This window comes from Kogia breviceps, chromosome 2 (assembly GCF_026419965.1).
Source record: "Kogia breviceps isolate mKogBre1 chromosome 2, mKogBre1 haplotype 1, whole genome shotgun sequence".
In the NCBI taxonomy this organism is placed as follows: domain Eukaryota; kingdom Metazoa; phylum Chordata; class Mammalia; order Artiodactyla; family Physeteridae; genus Kogia; species Kogia breviceps.
This window is the reverse complement of record NC_081311.1, coordinates 179,802,373-179,823,225: the sequence shown is the minus strand read 5'-3', so window position 1 is coordinate 179,823,225 and position 20,853 is coordinate 179,802,373. Positions and strand designations below refer to the sequence as shown.

At 36.1% G+C, this 20,853-nt stretch overlaps 1 protein-coding gene across 1 annotated transcript in view; it reads left to right on the top strand.

The window, feature by feature from the left end:
* The window catches only part of ABCA12 (ATP binding cassette subfamily A member 12), a 189,950-nt gene that overhangs the window by 87,525 nt on the left and 81,572 nt on the right, over positions 1 to 20,853 (top strand). The window contains exons 9-15 of the mRNA XM_067026824.1: positions 1,903 to 2,015; positions 6,444 to 6,519; positions 10,197 to 10,315; positions 11,326 to 11,432; positions 17,335 to 17,591; positions 17,687 to 17,799; positions 19,008 to 19,132. Of these exons, the coding sequence (XP_066882925.1) occupies positions 1,903 to 2,015; positions 6,444 to 6,519; positions 10,197 to 10,315; positions 11,326 to 11,432; positions 17,335 to 17,591; positions 17,687 to 17,799; positions 19,008 to 19,132 (910 nt within the window). The remainder of the gene's footprint in view (positions 1 to 1,902; positions 2,016 to 6,443; positions 6,520 to 10,196; positions 10,316 to 11,325; positions 11,433 to 17,334; positions 17,592 to 17,686; positions 17,800 to 19,007; positions 19,133 to 20,853) is intronic.

Below are 20,853 nucleotides of genomic sequence, written 5' to 3'. Positions count from 1 at the left end.
TTAATAACAATAATGCTGACAGTTACAATGAGATTGCCAAGTGTTCAGTCTTTGAAGGTGTTACTTTGAGACAACAGACTGGCTGAGTCAAGCAGAAGGCCAAGCTGGGAGAAGGCTGGCAGAGATCTACAACCTCAGAACATTTAACTGGTCTCCATGGTGACCAGGGTTCAGAAGTAACTCAAAGTCTGAGAACCAGGAGAGTCTTGGGGGCAAATATAAAAATGCCTGCGGTATTGACTGTTATGTATATAGAGCAGAAATGAAAAAAATACAGCCATGCCCCGATGGCCAAACACGCAGCTGTAAAAACAAGCTAACGGTGCTGTGGGCTCAGTGCATAAATGTCCTGTCCTCCTCCCCGCCATGTTGGGGCAAAGTGCCAGAGGCAAGACATAAAGTGGAAAGAACATAAACTTTGAAATTAGACAGAACCAGTTCTATTTATTTGGATAACCTCGTGTAAGTTATTTAACTTTTTGAACTTTAGTTTTCCTGTCTATAAAACAAAACAAATGAAAGTGACTTTATGGAAGTATTAGAGAAGTAAATAAAATTATAAATATATGTATGTTTATATATAGACACATATCTACTAGGAACTAGAGGATACTCTTAGCTCTCTAAATATTTTCATTCATAGCTAGGGAGCTAAAATTAAAATGACCTTAATTTAAATATTAAAAATTCCAGGGCTTCCCTGGTGGCGCAGTGGTTGGGAGTCCGCCTGCCGATGTGGGGGGCGTGGGTTTGTGCCCCGGTCCGGGGGGATCCCGCGTGCCGCGGAGCGGCTGGGCCCATGGGCCGTGGCCGCTGGGCCTGCGAGGCCGGAGCCTGTGCTCCTCAATGGGGGAGGCCGCGGCGGTGAGAGGCCCGCGTACCACAAAAAAAAAAAAAAAAAAAAAAAAAATTCCAAAAATATGGTAGAAAGTATATGCACATGCTGTTGCTGGAGTGAGCCTTCAGTTGATTAGGGTACATATGGAAAAACTATCACCTAGTATGTATTACATTTAACTCCACAGTGGCAAATCCTTAACAAAGCCTTTTAAGTTACAACTCATGATGTATATTAAAGCATTGCCTCACGTATTTGTGAAATTCAGACATACTTGTACAATGCTAACATTTTTAAAACGTGCTAATGACAATAAGGGGATAAAAAAGGCATTTCTTAAGTCACTAGTTGGTTTTTCGGAAGTATGGAATGAACTCCAGCATAAGTGAATTTGCCGATTGTTCATGCACAATGTAGACTGCCCATCTTATTAGTAACATAAAAATCAGAGGAAGACAGTGACAGTTAGTCTGGATATTAATTTTGAGCTACCCCTGGAGCAGTGCCTATGGGCCATTTAGGGGATAGAATGCAGTCTTTAATTAGGGCAAGCTCCATTTTTTTTTCAAAAACATTACCATTTGTTTACCTTTATAAAGGTAAATATTTATCAAATGCTTAATTAATAATTATTCTTGAAACTGGATTTTTTTATCTGGGCTTGATTTTTAATGAAAATAATTTCCAATATTTAATTTTTTCCTTTAATTAAAAACAAACAAAAAAGAAGTATCCTTTCACTGGAAGCTTCTATTTTTAACCACTTATTTTTAGGTCTTAACAAAGAAAAAAGAAAAACTGGCATGAAATTCACTTCTTACTTTAAGGCCTTTTAGGTTTTAGAATCCTGGAACCCTGAAGTGCTCTGTATGGTTCAAGAACAGTTTGTTGGGATTTTGTGCATAAACAGACAAACAAGTAATTAGACGACAAAAGCAGCATCTTGTTTCTTATGTTATAAGAATAGTTTTCTATACTGTAGCTATTTTCTCCTTGAATAACCTTTTGTTTCTGTCTGCAAACCTTGAAATGCAATCTGGTTTAATTGTTTTTCAACTTGTTAGTGCACTGCTGACCATGCAGAAGGTTTATCCACGTGTTACAACTAACGAAGGTTTCAGAACTCTCAGTAAATCTGTTAAACATCTGCTTTACACTCTGGACTCCCCATCTCAAGGTATTATATTTCCATCTTCCTTTATTCAATTCTGTGTTGCAATTCTGTATTCAGTTCCATTAAAAATAAAAAACAAAGTACAAGTGATCAGTTATGGATGGTATTATTCTTAGGTAGGGACATAAGCTACAACTAAATGTGGGTCTTTAGATAACCAAAGTCTGGAGACAAGGAGAAATGGCCAGAAAAGAGGCTGTGACTTTCTAGGATTTTTATTTTGGTTAAAAATGATCTCTCTTAGCTATATTATAAAGCTATGTTTATAGTTGGTATGAAAAATAAATATCAGAGTAAGGGAGTAAGCCTCAGCAAGTAGATTTCTACCACTATTTTTTGAACAAAAGCCTACACTGAATCGCAGTATCTTTGCCCTCATTTTCAAATTTTGTCTTTTTATCAGGATGAGTCTTTGGTAAAAATATACCCCTCAACCAGCCATCTTGAAAATGCATGATGGACATCAGAGCGTGAATAGATCAGTATAGCTCTACTGTCACTTATAGGTATAAGACAAACTATAGCATGTTGCTAGTGAATCAGAAAAAATCACCTTTGCATGTAGAGGATAGCATTATATACCACACACATGGAAATGCACAGACACACACACAGCCATATACAGACAAACATTTAGGGCCGTAAGGAACAAATCCGTACTTCCCAAGTAAAATGGTTCGTTAGCATTTACCTCTCCTGAATGAATTTAGAAATAGGCTTTCTCAACTGAGTTTGTCAGCTTTTAAATATGTAGACTTTACCTTTGGATTACTGATAAGTGTCCTGAGAGCATCAGGTCACAACCTGATTATTTATTACAAGATTTTTTATTAGTTTTCATATGAATAGCAGGTTTGGAAAGGCGTTGAAGACTTCTCGAAGGAGGGTCTAACATACACTTGGATACCAATTTCTGTTAGCCTAGAACATTTTTTATATCATCAATTACAGAATTAATGGCTAGCTTGCAAGATTGATTGTTGTTAAATTCAATGGTCTTGACAAACATTAAGGTTAAAAAAAACCTTGCACTTTAAAAAAAGTCCAGACCAGAAAACCAGACAGTACAGTAAGAAACACTAATTATTTCCTCTGTATATTTTTATATTTTCATTTAAAAGACTTGAGAACTTCAAGCTCTCCTACCATTCTTTTCCTTTTCATCTTCAGACTCACACCTTGTAATTGTAAAGTAGAGGGATGAAGTTGAAAATTGTTTTACAAAGGACAGAAGCTCCTCAGTGCCTTAGAAGCAAAAGAACCTGTCATTAACTGAGGCAGCAGAACACTTTTTTCTGTTGAACAGTATAACTAATTCAATTTTCAATACTTAACAATGGCCATGTTTCACGTCTATGAATATGCTAATGATTTTGGCATGTATTAAGCCATGCCATTGGATAGTCAGGATGACAAAGAAATACATCAAGGACATGTGCTTTTATTTTTAAAATTATATGTGCTTATATTTGTTTGTTTTTTAATTTCCTACACGTGTGACTTTATCAGTCTGAGGATACCAACGCAGTAGAATTAATGTCAATCCCTAAGTCATTAACCCTAAGCCCCTACCTACCTGCCTGAGCAGAAATTTCATGGCCTTTGAAAAATCCTTCCAGGTATTTCTGGGAATCCTTCAGGAAACTCAAACTTGTTTTGAAGTACAGATACCTGCCACGTTGCCCAAGCAACCCATGCTTAGTCTCCATGGTGTTTAGCAGTATTTGTGAACATACTTCTTCCCTTGGCTTTACACTCAGTAAACTGGAGTGGAATGGTTTCTTATAGCAGAGTTGCTTGGGTCCTCTCTGATGCATGACAGGGCTCAGATAGCTTTGAGGATCTCACTCCTCTCTTTCAAAGGAAAATAAAATGGTAGTATTTTTTGTGTCAGTGATAAATGTTTTATTATCTTAAGTCCCTTCTGTCATCAGAACAACTCTATAAGAGATAGTTATTATCCCATTTTGCAGACTAAGAAACTGAGGCAAAGGGAGGCTGGGCACTTAGCCTGTGTTATACACCCAGCAAGTGACTGAACTGAGATTTAGAGCCTAGATCTGTCGAAGCCCAAAGCCAGGTCCCCAAGCTCTTTGATAGATGGCCTCTCTCATATTTACCATCTGGGACATATATACAGTATGATAGCTCACACAAGTACCTGCCACCACCAAACCTCAGAATGGCTCCATTTTCAGCCACTGATGGAGTTTGACTATTTGTGTCAGATTCCTTCTCACGTGATACATTTTTTGATAGCCATTGCCCCATTCCTCTCCACACCACATGTCTATTTCTAATTCAGACTTCCCCACCCCATGTCTAGTTCTGACTCAACCCTGGTTATGAACATAGTTCAAGGATTTTTCAGAAACCTCCTCAGCAACCATGATACTACGGAGATGCTAATAAACACTTGGGAAGAAGCTTATCTCCTAACTTCCTGTTTTAAGGAGTCTAATTCTCAGCTCCACCCCCACTGAGGATCCCTACTTCACAGTTTAGTATTTTCATTTATAAAACTGAGTTTTGAGAGCAAAGATTACCTTTTCGGCTCATTGAAGTTTGCTGTTTTGCAAAGTAGTAAATTACATGAAATTACATCTTTAAAAACAGAAAGCAATCTTCACTGGTGAAAGAGGTTATCTATACACTGGATTTCTTTCTGTGTCTTTGGGCACCCATTTTATATATGCCCAATTCTACAAATAAAGTAAAATCTGACTTTTTAAAGGTCTGTAACAATTTCCACTTCACTAAAGCCTATTTAGTACAGTATTTCTTCTCAGACACCTCAGAGTCCAGAATGAAAAGTGGCCAGAGGGAGAAGTCCATACTTAACAGCAAGGTCAAGCCTATAATTGATATGTATAAAGTTAATTTTTATTAGTTATTCATTTGAATAGCGTGATGAGGAAGAGACACTCCATAACCATATAGGATACAAATGCTAATGAGCTTTCTCAGCATCAAATAGGAATTCAAAGTGAGCAAGATATGATCTTGGGAAAATGGTTTTATATACTTTTTACACTGCAAAAGCATAAGTCTCCAGAGTCCTATCCTGGATTATTCTATATATGGATGCCAATAAATAATAGGTATTACCATTAATAGGTTATATTACCAATAATAGGTTTATTTATTCTGGGTATCTTCTTCTTGGTCCTTTCACTCACTAATGCATTGCTATCATTAGAGCAATAATACTTAGCTGCATCTTGAGCAGAGCAGAGAACTCCCTTCTGCCAGAGAGGAAAACTGAAAAAAGCCACTCTGCCAGATACTAGGGACAGAGCAGACATGACTCAGACATGACTGATACAGACGTAGACAAGGAGGTCTTTAATTCTGTGAGTCTTTTACACACATGCTTAAACAAAATGATCGGCGTGAGGAAAGTACAGATGGTTTCCTAGTTCTGTGCTAGGACCTTCTTAGAAGGCTTTAGAACACGCGAACTAGAGACACTGGGAGAAGCGTTAAAGCTGGCAATAAAATATCCTATTGAAAATGTTTAGGCCAATGTTAAAAAATGACAGCACTAAAAGTACTGGATTATTTATAAGGAATTAGTAGTGTCTACAGGGAAGACTGAAATAAGTAATACCGTTTCCTTAAAGGGGCCGAATGAAAGCACTGGATTTCTGATGTTTTTATTTATGTAGAAGCTGTTTAAATTATTTCATTTTCAATTCTGCATGTGAATGTTGTTGCACACTTACTCTTTGACAATACAATGTTATGCAGCAAGCGGAATAAGGAGCCTGTTTAACTTCTGGGGACAATTCCGTGTGTTGAATTTGATCTTCACATATGGTTTCCATTAGACCCAACTTAGTGATTGCTTTCCACACTCCAAACTTTCATATTATTTGAGACCACTCAGAATGGTTCTGTTAACATCAGCCAATTTGCATTCACAGCTGCATTCAGTTGAAATCACTTGCTGCTTTTTGAGAGATAGAAAATATACATTAGTGATGGTAGATGTTTCCTACAGCTACATTCTAGACAACCCGAGACAAACAAACAAAAAAATCCAGTGACCCATAAGACTGAAATTGGCTTCGTTTGATTACGAAGTCATGGGGTAGTCAATTTGCATTATGATATTTAAGAGTCATCTATGCATACAAGTCTTAGGATAAAATAATGCAGTGGTTTGATGCACAGAGAAGTAATTTGTTTGAAATGCATGTGCTTGACCATTGGGATTATTTCAATTAGTAGGCATCTATTTCCTATCAATATCTTAAATGTTTCCAACTGAAAGAGCTTAGACATCTCTTGTAAAATCCTTTGGAGAAAAATTCTGCAGACTTCCTGCATTTTTTTTCCCATTATTTGACCTGCGATGATTTTTGCTTAGAAAAATAAATCCTTTATGGAAATGTTAAATATTCTCCTATATAAATATTATCACTTTAGGTGGCTCTGATAATACAACGCATGTGTGGAGTGAGGAAGATGGACAGTCTCTATCACCAAGCAGCCTGGCTGCACAGTAAGTCTTTGTTGGTTTGTTTCTAAACTGGTAAGTAACTTGGCTGAATAAGCAATCAAAACAATTCATAAACATAATTCTTTTATCAGTATATAAGGCCATGGAATAGAAAAATCAATTATTGACTGACCAAAGAAAAAGATACAGTTGAAGCGCAGTAAAGTTGAAACTTGTTTTTTGGTGTTATTCAATGATACTTTCGGATAATGCAACATGAGGATCTGTTTTTCAGTTCTAAGATTGTATAACTAGATCCCACATGTTCTGTCTGGATTGGTTACCTTATGTCTCTGAGGAAAATCTAGCTGGAGGCCCAATTTCCAACTCTTTTCAGGTCTGTCATCGTGAAAGATGTAGAAATCTCCAATTTTTTACATTACTATTTATTTCGGTTTTAAAAAATCAAAATATTTTGTATGCTCACTCAAGGTAATGCAAACTTTGTTTGCTTCAGTAGTATTCAGGTAGCCAAAACTGTTCGTAGGTAATTTAATTTTGGACTCTTTGTGGGGCATGTAAATACGTTGTCTCAGGAATAGGCAGTAGAAATAACAGCAGTTACCTTAGCTTCTAATGACCATTAATATAAGCAGTTCTCTGAAGTGACTGTAATAGTTATGGTAGAAGCTGGCTGAAGTAAATGCATATAGTTCAAGGCAAATTTAGAGACTAGGTGGCTTGTTATGTAAAAGGTTGTTTTGGCCTGATAAATTACACTATTGAAATTCTTTAACTTTAGTCCCAAAGGATATATTTTTGTGCTAATGGAAATGTGTACAAATAAAAACAAATAATAGGACTAACTTTTAACCATTCATTTCTTTTTCTAAAATAAAATCTATGCAATTGTTTACAAACTTTCTATTATTCAATGAGAAGTTCCCCAACTCTGGGTAATTCTAGGCAAAATCCTTCCATCAATAACCATCTCCTCTTTCTGCTGCCACATCTCTCCTCCTCTAGGGTGGCTGAACCAGATGCTTCTCCCAAGAGCAATCTCACAGCTCTAGGCAATTTTACCCCAGACAGGATTCCATGTTCCAAATAATCAAGTCTTTTAAACACATTCTCTGTATAGCCAGAAAAATAATTTTTTTAAAAAAACCTCTGAATTGAATGAATGAAGTCAGAAAGAGAAAAACAAATACCGTATGCTAATGCACATATATGGAATCTAAGAAAACAGTACTGATGAACCTAGTGAAAGGGCAGGAATAAAGACGTAGATGGAGAGAACGGACTTGAGGACACGGGGAGGGGGGAGGGGAAGCTGAGACAAAGTGAGAGAGTAGCACTGACATATATACACTACCAAATGTAAAATAGGTAGCTAGTGGGAAGCTTCTCAGTAGCACAGGGAGATCAGCTTGGTGCTTTGTGACCACCTAGAGGGGTGGGATAGGGAGGGTGGGAGGGAGGCTCAAGAGAGAGGGGATATGGGATATATGTATACTTACAGCTGATTCACTTTGTTGTACAACAGAAACTAACACAACATTGTAAAGCAATTATACTCCCAATAAAGATATATATATATATATATATATATATATATATAAATGCTTCTGAATTGAGACAACTGGATGCTTATTGCTGAAGCCAGGTATCTTTATCAGAGCCTTGGGGCATCCATAGTATTGATAATGTTAGCGCTTCAGACCTGAAAATTCCACAGCAGATATAGTTGGTTACTGACAGCTAGCGAACAGTTTATTAGAAAGAATTCAATACTTTTAAGATGGCTCTTGTTGAGATTGATGTAATTAAGGGATTTCTTATCTTTGGACTTCCTTTCCCTCCCCACTTTAAAATAATCATAGAGTGGCAGTACTTGGCATGAGATAAAAATGTTTATGGTCCAGAATTTTCTAAAGAAAGCTGCTCAAAAATATTTTTTTCCTCAAAGCTCTTCTCCCTCATTATTTTTGCACTAAAGTTAATTATTTTTTATTGTGTTGTGTGTGTGTGCATGTACACACATGCATGCATACATCCATAAGCTCATCTTTAGTTGTAACCATTCCTGAGAAGTAGGTGAGATTTTTATATAAAGAATACATAAATTAAATCGTTTAAAGGAATACTTGGATGTTTATGCCAAAACAGTGGCACATATGTATCTTAATTTTTGGTGTATCTTAAATCTCATCTCAAAAATCTTGGCAATCAAATGTTCTTTATGGAACTAAGACAATGCTTAGATGGTATTTCAGGGTCACTTTTAGCTCAACATTCTTCTATTTAAAAGCTTGACAATTCACCATTCACCATTCTTGTGCCATTTCATCTGGAAAGGTAGACCAGTATTTTGCTACTGAGCACAGCACCAGAATGGAAATGCCTCAATGCTATAATGATTAAGACAAAGAGGAAGACAAACACAAAAGAAAGAGAGGTAATACTGAGAGGAGAGTCTCTGGTCAAGGAAATGCCTAAACAGAAGCAAGAAGCCTCAGGAATGGGTGCAATTTTTTAAACATGGAGACTGTGGATTGTATTTAAATGAGAGTCGGCCATCTGACCAATTAACTGTGCTCTGACTGCCAAGTTAGGGACTTTTCTTGCCATAGATTTTTTTTTCTTGTTAAACTTCCTCAAAGATCCAGCGCCACTAACCCACATGTAAACACCCTGAGACTTCTTTAATGTTAATGCAAACATTATTCTACATGTTTACTAGCTATGCCAGGATATGTCTCTTCCATTAGTATTTGAATTAAATATAAATTAAATATCCAATAGAACTAGTTAATTTGGGTGTTGTGCAGTTTGATTCAAAATAGATGGTTCCCAAATAAACCATTGATACTTGTTCTATCTCTGCTGTACATAACATTCAATAGTAGACACTAAGGGAAAAAATTACAAAATAAGTAGAGATGCAGCCTCACAGTTGAAGTGACAGGGCATGCGTAACATACACATGTTTACTCACTCACATATGTATGCCTCAAAAATCTTAGATTATGTCCTCACATGCCAGTCAATTTGAAAGGAAACCAGAAAGTGGTTAATTTGGGAACTCTGAATTGGTTGTTTAAAGAAAAAAAAGGAACTTATATTGTTCATTTGGATTCTACCATTTCTTTTTTATCACAGTTAAATGAATTTAAATTATTTAGAGAATATTATAGGTGGAAGGGACCTAGCAGATCATTTGACAAGAGAGAAAACTGAAGCCCAGAGAGAGGGTTGCCAGATTTGGAGGAAAGAGACAAGAAAAAAGAGAAGAGAAGAGAAGAGAAGGGAAGGGAAGGAGGAGAGGGAGGGGTGGGGTGGGGAAGGAGACATACAAGACTCATGGGACATAAAAATTGTTCATTATTTACCTGAAATTCAAATTTAACTGGGACTCCTGTATTTTATCTGGCAACCCTAGCCCAGTGATTTTTCTTTCACGTAAATGTGCCTAGAAGTGATCTTAAGATCAGTTATGATTGTATATTAAAATAATGAAATATAGAGATAATGCCCATGGAAAAGGTAAATATTTAGCGAATCCAGAGTAGTGCTGCCATTGTGCAGCTGGGCTGGATGGGGGAAGATGTCCTACTTCGCAGCACTTCAGTGCTCAAATCAACCAATGCCAAACAACCAGGGACTCACGTGATGTCAACAAGATGGCTTTGCTTTATTTTTATATGACTTAATTTATATATTCTTTTCTAATTCTATAGGCTCCTAATACTGGAAAACTTTGAAGATGCCCTCTTAAATATATCAGTAGATAGTCCTTATATTCCTTACTTGGCATGTGTGAGAAATGTCACTGACAATTTGGCCAAGGGATCAAAAGGTAATACTCTTCTTAAGGGTCAAAATGCTACTCATGGCTTGTAATTTTGTTCTAAAATAGTAAATCTTATGTTGGCTTAAAAAAGAAAGAAAATTTAAAAATCTTAGTTTCCATATGCATCTGTTTCAGTGGTTTGATATATAAAGGGACTGTCTAATCATATTATTATATTATTACTCCTGTTCCTGCTGCTAGTACCACCTGGCCACCTGGACAAACTTTAATGTATAATGGCCAGATAATAGATGTGTTAATGGCCACCTGGATAAACTTTCCAAGTCTCCAGAATTAGGAGTTCACATAACCCTCCATGACATTTTCTATGCCCTTAATAATATTAGTTGTCAAAAAATAATGAAGAAGGATAATGTAGACTTGCAAAAGCAGATGTAAATTACATAAAGAAAGGCATTTTCGTAGCAGACTATTTTTACTTCTGATCCTTACACACTTTAACCATGAAGATTGCATTTAATCAAATATTTCTTTTCTTTTTTTAACGATAAAACATCTATTTTCTTACACTTTGTAGGAGATATACATTCACTGTTTCTACACCAAAATAGCTTTTTGAGACTTAATGGCAAGCAAATAGCACAACAGATATTTAAGTGTGGTCTCTGTTTACCGGACATGAATTAATCAAGGTTGGAAGGGCATATTTGTGTCACAGTGATTATACAACCTATTCTCTCTCAAACACTTCCAGTTAATAGTACATCCAAAATAAAAGCATGTTCAGTTCACCAAGAACCAAAACTGTATAGCACGTTTGCTGGAAATATTTTTGTCTCTAATCAGAATATTTATGAATAGTTTAAAAATAATGAACTCTATCGTCTCCATGGTTCAAGGAAAGATTAAATTTTTACTCATTTTATATTTAGATTGCAATAGGCTATTATCTTAGAAAAAACTTAGTAATAAATTAGGGTAAAGGTGTCTTTCAAATAGGTTTCCTAGCTGACCTTGCAGTTCACATAAGGTAATTCTTTTCTCCTCCTTTACAGAAAATTTAAGACTGCTGCACTCTACAATTCGATTTAAAAAATCTTTTCTTCAAAATGGTTCCTATGAGGATTACTTCCCTCTAGTTCCTGAAGTCTTGAAATCAAAAGTAAGCCATGAAAGAAAAAAAAAAACCTCAAAAACTTCTTGTAATTCTCTGGCAAGATATATTTGTAATTTAAGTTTTAAATCTGTATTTTTTTAAATACTGGTTCTATTTTGAGTCTAGATTAATGCTAGAAAAAGGGTGACAAGAGTTCTGGTGCTACCTAATTGTATTTTGTTTTTAATCAGTGGATATCTCTGTCTGAAATCACCCATAAGGGACTAATTACAGAATGCAATACGTAAAGGAATAGCTTCTGATGTAGTTGTCTCATTAAGCTACACGATTTGAGAAAGCATTAAAAATTTGATTCCTAATTTGAAATGTCCCTAGTTTTTTGTTTTTTTAAAAAAAAATAAATTTATTTATTTTTGGCTGGATTGGGTCTTCGTTGCTGCTCACAGTCTTTCTCTAGTTGTGGCGAGCGGGGGCTACTCTTCGTTATGGTGCGTGGGCTTCTCATTGCGGTGGCTTCTCTTGTTTCGGAGCATGGGCTGTAGGCGTGTGGGCTTCAGTAGTTGTGGCACGTGGGCTTAGTAGTTGTGGCTCGCGGGCTCTAGAGCGCAGGCTCAGTAGTTGTGGTGCATGGGCTTAGTTGCTCCGCGGCATGTAGGATCTTCCCAGACCAGGGCTCGAACCCGTGTGCCCTGCATTGGCAGGCTGATTCTTAACCACTGCGCCACCAGGGAAGCCCCCTAGTTTTTAAAACTATAAAAGTTGATTTTAAAGCTGGTGTTTTAGACTTCACAGTGTACAAAAATCTCAGAAGTTGACTCACCTTATTTGTATTATTATCATCAGAAGCCGAAACTAATACTGTAAATCATATTAAAATGTATGATATTGAAGAAAGGGAGGGAAAGCAATGGGAAAAATGTTAACTCTGAAGTTTGAATTGGTTGTTGTTTGTCTCTTATTCTTTGTTTAGCTCATATATACAGTACGCAGGTTATCATGAAATTCACTGTCTTTCTTAAATAAGCCTTTAAATTTGGAAAGCAGCTCTCTTAGTAAGAACAGCAGTTTAATTGGATTTATGTAGCCAGGGATAAAGTAAAATTAGAACTGGTTTATTCAGAGCAAGCAGGATGACTTGCTGTATAGTCAACCTGGTCTAATTAAGCAGGCGTACAAAACATGTGTCCATGTGTATTACAAATAAATATGCTAGTTAGATTACCTACATTGTAGTCTTAGTCTTCTACAGGAATCAAAATTTCTAGTGTACTTAATTTAGCACTATCTTAGTTTGTGCAAATGAGAAGGAAGTTATGCATTCATCTGGAAAAGTCCTACTCATCCTTCAAGGATAAGTTTAAATGTCACTCTTGTAATATTAGAGTATCTCCTTTCTCACTGTTTCCAAGTCAGGATAATGACTTTGTATGCATGTAATATTTACCCATTCATTCATTCCATCCATCATCTATGCTCCCATAATGCTAATCTATTTATTTAAAAGATATAGTCTCTAACCCCAAAGTCCTTATAATCAATCCAGTGGAGGAGATGGAAAAGCAGACCAATGATTATAACACAGTGAGATAAGTGTTGTGGTATGTGGATGGACAGGATCCTGTATATGGAGGTGGCATATCTGACTCAGATTGCAGAGCATGAAGGTGGAGAGAAGAAATTTCATGAAGGAGATACTCCTTACTCTGAGTCTTGCAGGCTGTATAGGATTAGGTTATAGTCTTACATTTCCAGACATAGAGACATGCGTTGGTAAGAAGGCAGAGGTGTGAACCTGAAGGACAGATATATGTTACCTGGAGTTATGTGTCCAGCTGGAGCACAAGATGCCTATGAGAGATGCAGGAAAGGGGACCCAGATCCCCAAGACCTCTTTATGTTTAGTCAAGGAGTTTGAATCTGATCCTGAAAATTGTGAATTTGAGGAAGGCGAATTCTGCATTTTAGGAAAAGATCTCTCTAGGAGAATTATGGAGGACAGATTGGAAGAAAGACAAGTAGGTGATTTTTTGTAGTAACCTAAGCAAAAAGTGAGATCCTGCACTATGTCAGTGGCAGAGAGTAGAAGGAAAAGAATTTCAAGAGCATTGTAGGAGGTGGGTTGACACAACTTGGCAGCCAGTGAGGTGTGAGGCATAGGGAAGAGGAATCTCCGATTACAGTGAGATTTCTGGCTTTTGGAATTTACTACTCAGCATTATAGCTCATTGTATATGTAGGGTCTATTTCCCTCACTAGAGTGTAAAATCTGATGGAATTACGCCTTCTGCATCTCTGAAGTCTCACATCTAGCACGTAGTAGTATCTTAAGACTTGACTCATGAATTTGTGAACAAATGATGGTGTTAAAGTAGAGCCCTGGTGATGTAATCGTACTACCTGGGCGATTACTCATTGTAGTTCTCAACTTGCAAAGTAACTGAGCAGCACGCAATGTACATTGGGAAATGGAAACAGCACATTCTCAGTCATTTACAACAATGGTATGGGAATGGAGCTAAGGACAACTTAAAACAGCATCCACATTTTGAGTATACTGCTCCCCTTGTGGGTTACATTATGAAAAAGGTTCAAGAAGCCACAGAAGTGGAAATAAACTACAATCCTGTCCCTTAGGTGGGAAATCTATTGTCATTTACAACAAGCATGGCTGCTATTTGCAATTGACAGAACCCGTTCATTCCAGGACTACAGGCTCCATAGGAACATGATTAAGTCTATCACTTGACTCTGTACTCTCAGCACCTGGCACAGTCTGACACGTGGAAAATATTCAGTACATATCATTGAAAGAATGAAGACAGACTCCTAGAGTTTTGTAAGCAGAGATGCTTTTACTTCCCTGCTTTGTCCTCCTTCATAATTGGTATCTTGATTGTGACAGTGAGTTAGGGCCCACCCTAACATTTTTGTTCATGATATTTCTAAGAAGGTTTAGACCCTCCAAAATGCCAAATGCCTGTCATTCATTGGTGACTTTTTTTCTTTTCTAGCCCCGAACATTCTACTCTTCTTGAACTTTAGAGTTTTCTCCTCCCTTCATCGTCTGTTTTCTCCTCTTTTATTTCTAGTCTCTCTGGCGGGAAGGATAACTTCCTGACTGGGGAAATACTCATAAAATGGATTTTCTGTATATTAAGCAGAAATACAGAAAGGACACTATTTATATTGTAATGCCTTTACATTTTCAAATAGGTCTCATTTCCTTTCATTTACCTGCTAAGAGCCCAGGAGGTTGCAGTTTCAGCATTTTTACACATACAGTGTTTTGAAGTTTACACCATCATGTTACTTACCATTCTGATTCAGATGTATTAGGAACCATAGGCACTAGGGAATTCAGTCACAGCTGGACGTGGAGTTAGTTATGGGTCATTGTTCAAGTTTAGGCCTGAGCCCCTACTATGTAGACCAATTTCGTGATACATGAGGCTGTGACAAACCTGTAATCTGGGCTTGACACATACTTTTGAAGAGATAATTATAATTCTCTGAGTGTATGTTGATTACTAATGATCTATAAGGTTTCTAAAAGTTTAATGCAGGTATTGCTTTTAGAAGAAAGTAGTAAATAATGACAAATAGTAGATGACCATGATGTTGCTCCTTGGCGGGTGTGCCTCACAGTGCAGCCCACATTGTTGACCCTGAATTAAATTCTTATTTCAGAGGACCAGTTCTACTTCAGTGACATGGCTAGATTTCCAATTTCTCCTTGTATATCTTTTATCAAGCCAAGATTATACTGTATGGACTTTTATTGGTTTCTTGTTACATGTATGTCAAACTTGCAATTAAAAAATATATTTCAGTCTCTACTGAGTACAGTCATTCAAATTTACTACACCCTTAAAAGCTCAATTAAAAAAATTCATTGGGCTCCCCGTATTTATCTTTTTATTTAAGAAATCACCAAAATAAAAGTCACTGGCAGAGAGGTTGGGCTCTATTCATTAGAAGTTTAATCATATCTAGTATTTGGAAAATCAAAGGAAGAAACAAGTGACATACAGTTACACCTGGTAAAATGATTGGGTTTATTACAGAATGGAGAATTTCTCATAGTAATAAGACTAGTAAGTAGAATTTTAATACGTATGAAACTATTTTAGATAGTTTAAAACCAGAAGTCAATTAGAATATTAAATACAGTGGAAAGTAGACCAATGATTTTTACTGTCTAAGATGATTGGTGTTTAATTGCTACTGCCTAAGTGTAGTTACTATAAACCTCTCATCCAAGACACATCATTGTACCTTTCCCATTTGACATAGGCAAAGAAATATTCCTGAACATTATCCTGTATCATAATTCATTTGTCAAAATGCAACTTCTGATTAGAATCTCAGCTGCAATGAATGACACATATTTGCTTCTTTAGATGTTTCTCCAAATTATTTCACTTCTTAAAAAGAGTAGCTCTAGGGTTGCTTCCAAGCACAACAGAACTGGCTTCCCCAGAGGCATAATTTTTTACCCCAGGAAGTATGACTTGGGGATATATCCTCAGAACACACAGAGCATAGTGAACTGCAAGGAGGAATATACTTGCATAAGAAAGTAGTTGATTTTCATTTTTCTCCTTTTTCTCTTGAGTATGGGATTTTAGGCCCTTTTAAGCACTCCATAGAACAAAAGTTTCCCTCAGTAAGTAAGAGGACAGAAGATAATGTCAATAACAGTACAGACACTTTTGAAAAACAAGATATATACCAATCCATATTTGAAAATATATGTGATTCTCATGTGCAGTTTTTAAAAGTCTTTTTTTGGTTAATTAATTTTTTTAAACTTGTGATAAAATACACATAACATAAAATCTACCACCTTAACTATTTTTAACTGTGCAATTCAATTGTGTTAAATACACACAGATTGTAGAACTCTTAATCTTGCAAAACTAAAATCCTCTACCCATGAAACACCTATTTTCTCATTCCCCTCTCCCCCTAGTCCCTAGCACCTGCATTTCTACTTTCTGTTGCTATTAATTTGACTGTGCTTGGTACTTCATGTAAGTGGAAACATACAGTATTTGTCTTTTTATGACTGGCTTATATCACTTAGCATAATGCCCTCTAGGCTCATCCATGTTATAATATGTGAGAGAATCTCCTTACTTTTTAAGGCTAAATAATATTCCATTTTATGTGTTTACCACATTGTGTTTATACATTGATCTGTCAATGGACATGGGATGCTTCTACCTCTTGGCTATCGTGAATAATGCTGCTGTGAACATGGGTCTACAAATATCTGTTCAAAACCCAGCTTTCAATAAATACTTTTGAGTACATACCTAGAAGTGGAATTGCTGAGTCATATGTTAATTCTATTTCAAATTTTCTTGAAGACTCACTGTACTATTTTTTTACAGTAGCTACATCATTTTATATTCCCACCAACAGGGCACAAGGGTTCTAATTTCTCCATATCCTTGCCAACACTTGTTATTTTCTGGTTTTATTTATTTATTTGTTCATTTGTTTGTATGTTTGTTTGTTTTGATAGTAGACATCCTAGTGGGTGTGAAGAAAACCTTTTTTGAAGTTCCAAACCAAATCTGCTTTGCTATCTGCCCTTACACGTGATTTAAAAAATAAACTAAAATATAAAATTAGTTTAAGTATTTGTGATTTAAATGAGATAAAACTAAACTACCTATTTTCAACCTATGAATCTACAAGATATGACTACATTTGAGAAAGAGGTCTAACAGGTCCAAAACTTTTATAAAATTCTTAAGAGAATAGTAAACTCAAATGATACAAAATAGTGCTTTGTGGTAAAACTGTTGCCAAATGCCAACTCACTAAACACATAAGCAAAATGTTTTTAGGAAGTAAATCAATTTTGGTTGCTTATTATCAACTAATAAATATTTAGAATAATATAACTAATGTTTCCCATTTTTCCCCCTCTCGAAAGCTGTCTCAACTTCGAAACTTGACCAAACTTCTTTGTGAACCTGAAACTTTCAGTTCACTGGAGAAAATGTGCCAGCTGTCTAGTATGGACTTCGGGAACCTGTGTGAAGAGAGTGCGTTTCATGTTCAACTCCTCAAAGCAGCAGAATTCAGCACCGAAATAGCTACCAGTTTACTGTATCATGACAATATTCTATCTGAAAAACTGAGGGATTTGCTTTCTGGGGATCCAAGCAAAATTAATTTAGATATGGATTGGTAAGTTTTTCCATTGTCTTCTTCCTTGGTGAAATGCCTTCTCAAATAATTATTGATATGCCTAGTTCAATTTCTTCTCTTCTGCTTTGTTCCAGGTTTCTAGAACAGGCATTGCAAATGAATTACTTGGAAAATATCACACGGTTAATGCCGATGATAGAAGCCGTGCTGCATGTCAATAACAGTGCAGACACCTTGGAAAAACCAGGTGTTTCCCCATCCATATTTTAAATGCTGTCTTATTAAAATGCATGTGATTGTCATGCTGCAGTTTAGAAAAGGCTTTTTTGAAGCTCCTAACCAAACCTTCTTTGTATCTGCCCTTATACGTGAGACACCTGAAGCTTTCAAATATGGTTACTTGTCTAAAATAAACAACACAGCAAGCCAGCAGAGAATGAAACAGCGAAATTTGGTTTCACAGAAAAATGTCTTCAAAAATTTAACTAGTTAGACTATTCACCTTTTATTTCTCTGATATATTAAAGTGAATTAGATAGTCTTTTGCAAGACCAAGGATGAAATTTATTTACTTCCGTGAGAATAATCGGATTTTGAAAATAAAGATGCGCTGCTGTCTACAGAAATATCGATTCAGAACCTCGTATTAGTATTCTGAGCATGATGCATCATGCAATACATTTATTCTTGCGTAATACCTCAATACTGAAAGACATTCAAAATTTTGGACAACAGGCAGCCACAAAATTGGAAGGGCACTAAGTCCAAAAATAAAGAAGGTATATTTGCATGAGAGATACTTCATAAAGAAATGAAAGGCATTTGCAAAATAGAGATCACAATCTGCTAAAATAATGCCAGAATATTTTTTGCTATTCATTGAATGACCCAGATATGAAATAATTGTAATAACTGTTTGGAGTTAAACACATTCTGTTTAAAAATTGAAATAATGATGGTGAAAACCCTTTATAAGCCATAAGGTGCTGGGCAAAGTTAAGGAAAAAGTGCTCTGTGGCATTATGTTTCAGATTTCGCAAACCTTGTCCTAAGCTGACAATATTATATGATCCAAGGTTAAAAAGCATTTTGAATTTGTGTGATGTTTTAAATCAAATGTAGAAATATATATTTAGCACATTGTGTGATCAAAGTCTGCGAGGAAACTGTATTTTCTTTGAATCAACCTTTCGCTGTAGACATTTAAGGAAAATTTATAATCCAGAGCAATCTGTTACCTTAGGTTAATAATATCATAATAGGAATAAGTCTAAATCAGATAGAAATAGATCCTAAAGATGCAAAGTTTGCCAAAACTGAGAGACATCTGTTCCTGACACAAGGCATATATGTTGACTATATGTTTTATCTAGAAGGTTTCTCTACGTTAGAACGACTAAAAAGAATTACATTGCAACCCACATGTGAGTTTTGTTTTGTTTTGTTTTTTTTCAGGTCAGTTAATAGAAATGTTTAAAAATGTTGAAGAGCTGAAAGAAGAACTGAGGAGAACAACAGGAATGTCCAATAGGAGTATCGACAATTTGCTGGCCATTCCCATCCCTGACAACAGAGCTGAGGTGGGGTGCAATGTGTTTGTATTTACATCCAGTTTTTTTAAAGTTTAAATAGCATTTAGTATTTGTTGAGCACTTACCAGTAAAAACACTGAGAAGCTGCATGCAAATATGGTGAATTTTCCATGCAAATGATAAAATTAGAGGCCTAATTCTTAAGCGAAAATAGAAGAAAAATCCTGAAGCAAGAACATTATCCGTCTGTTCCTTTCCTTCTACTTTTCCTATCCCTTCCTTTGCCTCCTTTGTCCTCTCCTTTTCTTTACCCCAGATGCTTTTCTTAAATAAGTGGTTCTGTCAGTAATTCTTTATATTCATTATCACATTCACATTATCTGAGGTAAATTTTCACATTCTATTATGATGATATCAAAGTCGAGTTTCAGTAATCTACTTGGGGGAAAAAAGACCATTTACAATTTGTTGAAACTAAAATAAAAAGGAATACTTCTTTTTATTTTTTAAAAGCCCCAAGACAAGACAGACTATATAAAATACAGTCAAGGGAACTCTGAGTAAGTTTGGAGGTATAGTAAACATTTTTTGCTGTGAAAATGAGTAATGTTATTTCCTCATAGGCTGATAATAGAGTTTTCCACTTGAAATGTTTTATCTTTTACCGCTTTTCCAAGTTCATTGTCTGGAAGTGTCATAGAAATTTTCTAAAAGAATTTCAGCACTTAAGACCTCATCCATTCAAAACTTACATGTGACAGAGTGTGTCATTTCTAAACACAACCCAGTTATTCTCCAGTATGGGATAAAGTTTTTTAAAAGCCTTTACGTTGACTTTGGAATATTTATGTTTGTGTCATTTTAATTAGTTCTCCCAAACAAAAATTAAAACTGCTTTACCTTCACTTTTCTTCCTCTTGTTATAGCAATTAATATATTTTTTTCTTTTTTTTTAAATTTATTTTTGGCTGCATTGGGTCTTCGTTGCTGCTCACGGGCTTTCTCTAGTTGTGGCAAGCAGGGGCTACTCTTCATTGTGGTGTGTGGGCTTCTCATTGTGGTGGCTTCTCTTGTTGCGGGGCACGGGCTCTAGGCGCATGGGCTTCAGTAGTTGTAGCACACAGGCTCAGTAGATGTGGCTCATGAGCTCTGGAGCTCAGGCTCAGTAGTTGTGGCACACGGGCTTAGTTGCTCCATGGCATGTGGGATCTTCCCGGACCAGGGCTCGAACCCATGTCCCCTGCATTGCCAGGCACATTTCTTAACTGTGCCACCAGGGAAGCCAGCAATTAATATTTCTTTATTAATTCTTTCCCCTTTGGTTTCACCTTTCACTTACATGATCCTAAGATCTAATTTCAGATATCACATTTTTGGCCTCAGAAGAGCAAGTTCATTTTAGTAAGTAAAAGCAGGTAAATAGAGGGCAAACATTCTTATTACTTTACAAAGGAAAGAAAGAAAAGTTTCTAGAATCTTGAATTTCATAAACTTTTTCTTTATTTCAACTCAGTGGCAATAGAGTTGCCATCTTACTTCCCATAGTCACACATCACTTTTCACACAGGCATTCCTCTCCAGGATGGTTGATTCATATTACTGTGTGATTCTGGGCTTTTTTTTTTCACATTTCATCTCTGGACCCCAGGGTTTATTGTACAAGATTATAACTTCAAATGTTTATATAAATGAAATGCAATTTAAATAAAGTAAGAGCAAAATTTTAAAGAGAGCAAAAGTCTTCTTTTTAAGTTTATCAATTTTTATTA